Raw genomic sequence first — 10,859 nt, 5'->3', positions numbered from 1 at the left:
TAAGGGGAGTGAGCCAGAGGTGCGCGTGGCCTCAGTGCGCATCTCCGGGGTAATAATAGATAGTGGTTAACTTATTCACGTGTATAGCCTGTGGTAATTAAGGGGCGGTGATCCATAGGCGAGCATTGCCTTAGTGCGCATCTCCGGGGTAATAATATTTCTCTCTCTCTCTCTCTCTCTCTCTCTCTCTCTCTCTCTCTCTCTCTCTCTCTCTCTCTCTCTCTCTCTCTCTCTCTCTCTCTCTCTCATCAATCAGTCTCTTCATCAATTGTTTTATTTTTCCTTGTTATCTCTTTCATCTCTCCCGTGTAAACTTTTTACTCTATTTCCATTATTTTCCTCCTTTCCTCTCTTTTATCTCCATGTTCTCACTCACTCACTCACTCACTCCTCCTCCTCCTCCTCCTCCTCCTCCTTTCGTGAATAATACTTTTGCTTTAATTGTTTATCCTGAATTTCATCTTCTAATTCGCTTGGTCATTACACTGCCACCTCTTCATCTGACTCAGTCCGTATTCTTAACCCGGTGGTGGCAGCAGCGGGGATCATGTTCCCTAATGGTCCCTCCAAGCGAGAAAAATGAGAAAAAATCACCCCTCAGACAAACCATTTCATAATATATATCAAAGCATTTGTGATCAGATTATGTATCATCTATTTGGGGGGTTTATATCATGACACAAATTTGGCCCGTCGGTGCTACACGGTAAAGCCACAAATTTGGCGCGTCGCTGCTACACGGTAAAGTCACAAATTTGGCCCGTCGCTGCTACACGGTAAAGCCACAACTTTGGCGCGTCTCTGCTACACGGTAAAGTCACAAATTTGGCCCGTCGCTGCTACACGGTGAAGCCACAAATTTGGCGCGTCGCTGCTACACGGTAAAGCCACAAATTTGGCCCGTTGCTGCTACACGGTAAAGCCACAAATTTGGTCCGTCGCTGCTACACGGTAAAGCCACAAATTTGGCCGGTTGCTGCTACCAGGTTAAGATGAGCTTCAGCCACTGTGTTCCAAGCTCTCCCTCACCAAGACACTGCTTTTTGTATAGGGTAAGGTGGGTTAAGATGCCCCCCTGGGGTGAAAGGCCCCCCATTGGTTTTGTCTTTCTTTCTTTCTTTTCTCAAGCAGTCACATGATCAGGTAGGCAACGCCAACGCTCTGTGCTCACAGGAACTACTGGACTAAACAATGGACAGTTGCTCTGGCCACAAGGGGACATTTCTTCTTTTTGACTAATTTCTTGTAAGTTTTCAGTGATTTTAATGATACCTTATTAACGACAAAGAACTGTAGTTATCCTGATGGCTATGGATACTTGCTCTAAGATGTCCAGACCATATTGCATATGACTATACTCTGCCTACTTACTTGTAGGAAAGATGGTGACATTTTGTGTATATATATTGTTACGCCACCCCCCCTACCACACACCATACACGGGCAGGCAGGTGGCGTGATCCCCACCAGAACAACCACACGGGCACCAGTCACTCACAGCGGCCCACACCGCACACCGAGGGGAGGAGAGAACGAAGCAGGGCACAAAGGATACACGTTCAACACTAAGTTCTAGTTTAATGACAGGTTCCTCACAGAGTACAGCAACTTTCAAGGGCACAGAACAGTTAATCAGGCACAGTACAGGGGCACGGCAGTCACGCACACACGGATGCACACAGCTCGCGAGCGGAGCAGCTCAGCCTCAACACTCTCTCAAGCCCAGACACGCGTCTTCTCAGCTGCCCCTCAGCCACCCTTGCACGCAAACCGCCGACTCAGCACTTCCTGCCCGGCGGCCCCGGGCCCCCTCTGTCTCTCTTGTCCCAACAAGTAGAGTTGCACCATGCTGAGCTAACATTGCATCATGCTACAATTTCCTCACATTACACATACAATCATTCACATACAGCACATTCGTAACACTATCTCCCCCTTCAGAAGGCAGTCGACCCGGCTGCCCCAACATTCAACAAACAAAACATGAAATTAATCAAACTAATCAGTCCCCTGGGACATCACTAAAGTCTCTTAACCATCCCGGCCGACGCCTCTCTCGCCGAGGGCGCCGCTGGGATGCGGGCGGCGGCAGGCAGGCGGTGGCACCCAGAGCCGCGTCGTCGGCCCCAGGTACTTGCTCAGGGTCGTCACTGACATCTGCCGCTTCGCCCGCACCGCCCATGTTCTCGTTCGCCCCGTGGTCAACCTCTGACACGTCCCCTTCGCCGCTGCTGGGGCTCACGTCGTATGTCTCCTTCATGGCCTGGCCTGCCACCTTGAGCTTGCCCCGTACGCGTCGGTGCACCTCAGCCAGGCTTTCCTGCAGTGCCGCTGCTAAGCCAGAGGTGACGGTGGGCAAGCTCACGTCGGGAGGCAGCCCCGTGGCCAAATCCACCCGTAGCCTGAGCTCCGGGCCGAACATTGAACACAGAAAAATACATGCAATACACATAAATCAGTCTGTCCTCCACCACGTCCTCCACAGCCTCTTCTCGCGCCCCCAAGGGGCTCCGCCTGTCAGCCACGCCGTCGACCAGCCGCCAGTCCTCAGTGGGCTCTTCCACGCCATCCACTCCACGTGACGCTCGGGACAGTCGACACCGGCTCCTGGCCTCCACCCTCGGGGCAAGGTGCCCTCGCTCAGCCGTGACTACCTCCCCACGCAGCCATGCTCGAAAACCTCCTGGAAGCAAAGGGCACCATTCCGGTCACCCTCTCCAGCTCCCGTCCGAGGCCACCACGAGCCTTACTGGCCTGCGTCAGGTAGTCGAGGGCCAGCAAGCACGGCTCGTCTCGATCGGCGACGTCCATCGGCCGGCGCTCCACAGCGCTGCCTACGCCGATACGAGCCTCCACTGGCCCCTCCAGCAGCACACACTACCCCGGGTCAGGCCGCGCCGAGCACTCCTCAGCCCCCGGTGTCCACTGTCACGCGTCGTGGCTACAACCGCTAAGCCTCCCACTGGCAACACGCTGGTCGGGCGGCGGCAGCTTACAAGGCAGGGGCCGAGGGCGGGAGACGGCTGGGTCGCTCCTTCTCCAGCCCGTCCGCGCTTCCCGCCCGCGCCGCGTCCCTGGGCCTGGGACAGGCACTCAAGCGGTGGCCTGACTGGCCACAGTCCTTACAGCGCGGCTGGTGGGCATCGGGGCTCGGCCGGTCAAGGGAACGCGTCCTTCGCTCCCCCAGGCACCGACTGCACCTATGCCCCCTCTTGCCACAGCCCCCGCACGAGCCACGGAGACCCTCCGGGCTCGCCTTCATCGACGCTGCCTTCATCTTCACCTTCGCCATCCGGCCCCGGAAGTCATGGCAGGGCGGGGCGGCCGCCGCTAGGCCGCTGGTCGTCGTCAATGCCCCGAACTCCAAGGCCCTCGTCAACGCGTCGTCGGTCCACGGCAGTGGGTGAGAGTCCTCGCCAGTCTTGTCCCTCAGCGCCCGGCAGTCCTCACAGAAGCGCTGCGTGCCGTCCTTCTTCATATCCAGGACGACTGCTGAGGGCCACGGACAGTCTGTCCGCTCCATCACCCCCTGCGCCGCCAGCTCGTTGACGGCGCGCTGCAGTTCCTCCCGCCTGGCCGGCACGACACGTCGGGGCGGGCTCCTGGTGGGCGCACCATTTCCCGTGCTGATGCCATGCTTCACCAACCCCGTGCGGCCCAGATCCAAGTCACCCCTGCTGAACACGTCCGCGTACTGGGCCAGGGTGTGGCGCATTTTCGTCTGCGCCTCCGTCAGGTGAGCGGCGCTCCGGTGCGCCGAATCCTCCAGGAAGTCGGGCAGCGGCCTCACAGCGGCCGACTCCGCACTCCCCGACGCCTCCTCTTGTTGCTCTACCTCTTCACAGGTGCCCAGCTTGGCACCAGCGGGTACTTCCCGAGCCTCGTCGGAGGAGTTAGCCACCAGCACCGTGACTGACTCCTCCCCCGCTCCTTCGAGACTCTGTCCGGCTGCCACACCATCAGGCAGCTGCAGGCCCTCCGTGGACTCCACCGCGTCTTCCGCTGGCATCGCGTCCGACCCGCAACACAGGACCTTCCTGGCCTCCGTCCCCGGGGCAAGGTGCAGTCGCTCCGCCGCGACTACCTCTGCACAGCCGACCTTCGGGAGCAAAGGCGCCTGTCCGCGCAGCCTCTCCAGCTCCCGTCCAAGGTCGGCACAGGCCTCGCCCTGCGGCAGGTAGTCGAGGCCCAGCACGCACGGCTCGTCTCGATCGGCGACGTCCATCGGCCGGCGCTCCACAGCGCTGCCTACGCCGATACGAGCCTCCACTGGGCCCCTCAGACTGCACGCAGTGCCCGTGACGCCACACAGCCTCTGTGGCGCGTCCTGGAAGTCGTGTGGCAGCCGGCATGTCAGGCCGCCCCAAGGTCCTCTCGGCGCGCCCCACCAAGCGGCCCTCGCCGTCCACTGAGCCCCGTAGCGCAGTCGACAGCAGCAGCGCCTTCTCATCCTCGCTCGAGCTCTGGGCAGCTGGCATCTTGAACTGGGCCTCCATGCCAACTTCCCGTCGTGCCCCGCTGGCGCAAGCCTCCCTGAGCACGGGAGGCCGAGGGGCCAGGAGAGCAGGCGGACCACGTGGGCTGCAAGCCGGCCGGCATGGCGGAGAGGAGGCGGTGAGAGGCAACGAGGCAGGGTAAATGGGTCCGGCTCCAGCACCAGCTGAACCCAAGGGCCTGAGCGGCTCCCCAGCCTCCTGCAGCCTCCACCGGCTCCGCCAGTCCGCCACCAGGCTTCAGGGGCCCTTGCCAGGGGCCCCACGCGGAGCCCCGCCAGTCCGCCACCCAGGCGTCCGTCGCCAGCACACGTGACGCTTCTTGTTCCTCCCCGCACCACGTTGCCACCTCTCGCTGCTGCCATGGGAGAGAGAGCGGACTACGTGACCTGCGAGCCGGCTGGCATGGAGGAGAGGAAGGGGGTGAGGGAGGCAACGAGGCGGGGGCTCCCCAACCTCCTGCGGTAGCTACTGGTTCCGCCACGACGCTACCAGGCTCCAGGAGTCTTTGCCAGGAGCCCCAGATAGGCCCCTGCAGGACCGCCGCCCCGGCGCTTCCTGCCAGAACTGAGCCTTCTTCCTCCGCGTGCGACGGCTCTTGTTGTTCCACCTCTCGCAGCTGCCTCTCCGCCTCCCTCAGGCCTCGGACCTCGCCTTCCGGGGTCCGCACCTCCTCCAGCCGTTCACTCCTCGCGCTGTCGCAGCCCTGGTCGGTGTACTGCTGGGTTTCCACCTTCAGCGACGAGAAACAGCTCTGGAGGACCTCGGCAAGATGGCGGGCCTGCTCGTCTGCCCTCTCTTCTGCCCTCACTGTTCTCTGATCCAATTCCTGCCTCAGACTGGCCAACATGGCAGCGAACAAGTCCATCTGGCCCGGCTTCACCTCACCCGGGTCAGCCTCGGCCTTGCCCGTCTCCTCACCCTCACGGCGATCACTGGGGGACGCCATGACACTCGGCGCGCTTCACTGTTCACTTATCCCCACTCCTGACACCAAATGTTACGCCACCCCCCCTACCACACACCATACACGGGCAGGCAGGTGGCGTGATCCCCACCAGAACAACCACACGGGCACCAGTCACTCACAGCGGCCCACACCGCACACCGAGGGGAGGAGAGAACGAAGCAGGGCACAAAGGATACACGTTCAACACTAAGTTCTAGTTTAATGACAGGTTCCTCACAGAGTACAGCAACTTTCAAGGGCACAGAACAGTTAATCAGGCACAGTACAGGGGCACGGCAGTCACGCACACACGGATGCACACAGCTCGCGAGCGGAGCAGCTCAGCCTCAACACTCTCTCAAGCCCAGACACGCGTCTTCTCAACTGCCCCTCAGCCACCCTTGCACGCAAACCGCCGACTCAGCACTTCCTGCCCGGCGGCCCGGCGGCCCCGGGCCCCCTCTGTCTCTCTTGTCCCAACAAGTAGAGTTGCACCATGCTGAGCTAACATTGCATCATGCTACAATTTCCTCACATTACACATACAATCATTCACATACAGCACATTCGTAACAATATGTTCCCAGGGTAAGAGGCCCCCTGTGCCTTTGGGGTAAGTTGCCCACAGGGAGGCCTTTTACCCCACATGTGGGCCTTTTACCCCATTATCAGCAAATTGGCAAATGGCCTTGTTTGATGTGTGGGGAACTATTTGCTAATAGCAGACCTTCAGAAAAATGGGTCCAATGTCGGGGTTGTAGAAATTGGTCACATGCAGAATGCACAACTGGAGTAGGCCTAGATCTGTATGCATGTCAAAACTGCGAGTCTGATTAGGCATTACGGTATTGCTATAAATATAAATTGTTAAGTTTTTGAAGGGCATCCATAAGTGAACACTTTTGAGTTTGAGACTATAAAAAATATTATGGAAGTTGGTGTTTTTAACTGTTTCAGATATCAATATTCAACAGAAAGGACATATTTTATCAAATTAATTGAATATTTAGTTCCATATATTTTTCATGGAAGTAAATGTTCCTTTTGTTACAAAAATTCAGAAGAAAGGGAAGCTAGTCTAATATTACTAGTCTAAAAAAAGGGGATACCTTTTAGAAAATTAATTAATTGTTTAGTTTTACATTCTGTTCATTAGGAGACACAAATTTGACAGTGTTCCTATATTTCACATCAAGAGAGAATTATAGGGTATAGTTTTCAGAAATGGAATACATTTTAAAATTTTATAATGTGAAAAAAAATCACAAGAAACCCAACGAACGATATCAAGACGAAGTTGAACCGTATCATCCGCCAGACTAACAACAACAGCAGTACGAAGCTCCCCCTCATCGAAGGCGACCACAAACTGGGTTACGCTTATGCCAACGTCAAGACCCACAAGGAAGGCCACCCCCTACGTCCCATCATCAGCCAGACACCATCCGTTACTTACAAACTCGCCAAGCGCCTCAACGAACTCATCACACCATTCACACCAGCCTCCTTCAATTTGAAGTCCACAATAGAGTTCCTTGATCTCCTGAAGACTACCCGTCCCTCCAACATCATGGCATCCATGGACGTTGAATCACTCTTCACCAACGTTCCTGTCGACAAAACCACAGATCTCATCTGTCAACGCATCTACCACTTAGAAAACGAAGAGCCACTCAACATTCCCGAAGCCTCGCTACGCCTCCTTCTACAAGCATGTACTAAAGAAGTACCATTTTACGGACCCGACGGCAAGATGTACGTGCAGCGAGACGGTGTGGCCATGGGATCACCCCTCGGCGTCCTCTTCGCCAACTTCTACATGGGGTCCATCGAAGAAAGGCTATTTGCACGCCACCCTCAGCTCAAACCACAAATCTACGCCAGGTACGTCGATGACATCTTCATCAGCGTTGGCACCGTGAGCCACATCAACGAGTTAATCACCGAATTCAAGAACGACTCCTGCTTAAACTTCACGCAAGAAATAGAACAAAATAAGAAGCTCCCATTTCTGGACACCATGGTGCACCGTGAGGACACATCTTTTTCAACAGAAGTGTACGTGAAAGCCACTAACTTCGGGTTCTGTCTCAACGGTGCTAGCGAATGCCCCGAAAGATATAGGCGCAGCGTAATCAGCGCCTTTGTCAAGAGGGCCCTCACACACACCTCAGTATGGGCAGCCGCGAACACCGAGCTGAAGAGAGTTTCCCAGCTTCTCGCCAACAACGGCTACCCGCAGCAAGAAATTGACGACGGGATTAAACGACGACTCGATAACTTCATGAGTCCTGAACCAAAAGAGAAAGACCCGTCGAGAATCATCCTATATTACAAGAACACCATGTCGTCAGAATACAAAGAAGACGAGAAGACCCTTAAGAAGATCATCCACAAGAACGTAACACCCACCAACCCCGACACCAAGCTCGACCTCATAATCTTCCACAAATCAAGAAAAACCGCCAACCTGATCATGAGAAACAGCTGTCTACCTCCGACAAGTCCACTACAAGAGGTGAACGTCGTGTACCAACACACATGTTCTTTTGGTGACTGCAGTCGCCTACACTCTAGGTACATCGGCGTCACCACAACAACTCTATCGAAGAGAATAACAGCTCACCTCACAGATGGAGCAATAAGAAGGCATTACCTCAGCGAACACGGACTCATCCTGAGGAGGAAACACATGGAGGACAACACCATAATATTGACAAGAGAAAACAACAACAGGACTCAAAATGACCGAGGCAGTGCTAATTTACACCCAGAAACCTGCAATAAACATACAGCAGCAACCCGACACGTCACTCCTGACAAAGAGGCAGCGAGCGCCAAGCTAAGCTACGATTGGCTGAGAGCCGCGCACACTAACGCGCAGGCTCAGCGAGGCAATATATAGCTCCGCCTACCAGCCACTCCTTCTCCTACACCTGCAACGAGAACATCTCCTGAAGATGGCCGAATAGGCCGAAAGACGTCTTGAGACATGAATCTCCATTACCTACAACCAGAAGACCGCGCTACAGTGCGTGAAATAGAAAAAAACAACTTATAAAGAGAACAATGCTAAATCTGCTGTTGATTTTAATAAACCATATATATATATATATATATATATATATATATATATATATATATATATATATATATATATATATAAATATATATATATATATATATATATATATATATATATATATATACAGTACCCTCTCGAGTTTCGCGCTCGCTTCGTTCCGAAGGTATAGCGCTAAACTCGAGATATTGAAAACACTGAAAAAGCACTTATCTGTTCCGACCGGCTATGGCGCCGGTAGACTATCCATCTGGGCCTGATGGTCGGGCCCAAGCCTGTCATGGCACAGGCAATGGTTTATAGTGGCGCCATTATAATTGCCCCCCGAAGCTGACATTTTTTCCTCCTTCACTCATTTTGTTATCTCAAAATACGTACCCTGGAAAAAGGAAGAGAACAGGAAGAGAGAACGAGTCGTTTTAAAGCCATAGATGAAGCCTTACGATTGGCTGAGCTCTGAAAACACACTTGTGATTCGCTGGGAGTCCGATGACGTCATCACCGGAGCTCACCCCGTCAGCGGCCACGCTTCCTTGGGGCAGTATCACACTGGCCCTTTTCCTCTAACCGTTGTGGCTACTGGCAACGCCCGTGCGCCCATCTGGGAGCGAGTTATCGGTTGTCCGTAACCTGGTGTCACACTGGGCCTTTTTCTTCCCACCGCGTTGGCGGCAGCTTGGGCAACCGGCAAATCCAACTTTTCCGGGTGTGCATCACACATGGCCAAGGTCGGTTGCCCGTTTCCACATCCACATCGTAAACAGAGCACTTGCCCTGTATCAACATGGCGTCGTCTGCTAAAGTGAGGGCTGCCGCGGCTTGTGCTGTCATTACCCAAGCTACGGACTTGTTGCTGCAGTTAAATGGCAGGAAGAAGCTGTTGTGGGTGTGGTGTGTCTGTGGATCCTCCGTGCCTGTTCTCATTGTCACCATTGTGCGTGAGCGGTCAACCCACCCATCTAGACTCCGACCATATAAACACGTGGATCGAGTAACAACACACACACACACACACACACACACACACACACACACACACACACACACACACACGAACACGCACACACCAGATTCATCATGAACCATGGCAGATGTTTCTCACAAACAAAAATGGCTTCCCCATTTCCTAGAGTGTGTTAGAACTTATTTGTTGAGTGGTTCATACAAACCAAACACACCCAGTGGCAAGAAGAGAGCAGTGTTAAAGACGACTGCTCTCTTCTTGCCAAGAGCTAGGAGGTTTGGTTCATGTGAGCCACTCACCAAATACTGCCTAACACACTCAAGAAATGGTGAAGTCGTTTCTGTTTGTCAGAAACATCTGCAATGGTTCCTAATGAGTCTGGTGTGTGTGTGTGTGTGTGTGTGTGTGTGTGTGTGTGTGTGTGTGTGTGTGTGTTATTCGATCCATGTGTTTATGTGGTTGAGTCAAGATGGGTGGGTTGGCCGTGCACGCGCAGTGGTGACAATGAGAACTGGCATGGAGGAACCACAGGCACGCCACACCCACAACTGTTTCTTCCTTCCATTTAACTGCAGCAACAAGTCCATGACTTGGGTAATGGCAGCACAAGCCCTTACTTTAGCAGACGACGCCATGTTGATACAGGGCAAGTGCTTTGTTTACATTGTGGATGTGGGTATGGGCAACCGACCTTGGCCGTGTGTGATGCACACCAGGAAAAGATGGACTTGCCGGTTGCCCAAGGTGGCGCCAACGCGATGGGAAGAAAAAGCTTACGGATAACCGTGAACCCGCTCCCGGTTGGACGTACGGGCGTTGCCCATAGCCCCAACGGCTGGACGAAAACGGCCATTGTGACACCGCCTTAAGGCAGTGAAGCCGCTGATAGGGTGAGCGTCGGCGATGACGTCATCGGACTCCTGGCCCCTCTCCCTTCCCTTCCCTTTAAATCTCTTTCTTTTTCCTTCCCTTCCCTTCCCTTCCCTTTCCATCTCTTTCGTTCTTTTTCCTTCCCTTCCCTTTCAATCTCTTTCTTTTTCCTTCCCTTCCCTTCCCTTTCCATCTCTTTCGTTCTTTTTCCTTCCCTTCCCTTTCAATCTCTTTCTTTTTCCTTCCCTTCCCTTTCCATCTCTTTCTTTTTCCTTCCCTTCCTTTAAATCTCTTTCTTTTCCTTCCTTCCTTCCTTCCTTTCCATCTCTTTCGTTCTTTTTCCTTCCCTTCCCTTTAAATCTCTTTCTTTTTCCTTCCCTTCCCTTCCCTTCCCTTTCCATCTCTTTCGTTCTTTTTCCTTCCCTTCCCTTTAAATCTCTTTCTATCTTTTTCCTTTCCTTCCCTTCCCTTCCCTTTCCATCTCTTTCTGTCTTTTTCCTT

General features: G+C 53.8%; 1 protein-coding gene across 1 annotated transcript; it reads left to right on the top strand.

Moving 5' to 3' along the window:
- Positions 1-4,494: 4,494 nt before the first annotated feature.
- LOC126999050 (uncharacterized) lies at positions 4,495-8,288 on the top strand. Its single transcript, XM_050861454.1, has 3 exons — positions 4,495-4,634; positions 6,712-7,960; positions 8,217-8,288. Exons 1-3 carry the CDS (start codon positions 4,495-4,497, stop codon positions 8,286-8,288), a joined length of 1,461 nt encoding a protein of 486 aa, XP_050717411.1.
- Positions 8,289-10,859: the final 2,571 nt, after the last annotated feature.

Source organism: Eriocheir sinensis, chromosome 1, assembly GCF_024679095.1.
Source record: "Eriocheir sinensis breed Jianghai 21 chromosome 1, ASM2467909v1, whole genome shotgun sequence".
Classification (NCBI taxonomy): Eukaryota; Metazoa; Arthropoda; class Malacostraca; order Decapoda; family Varunidae; genus Eriocheir; species Eriocheir sinensis.
This window is presented reverse-complemented; position numbering and strand designations above follow the sequence as displayed.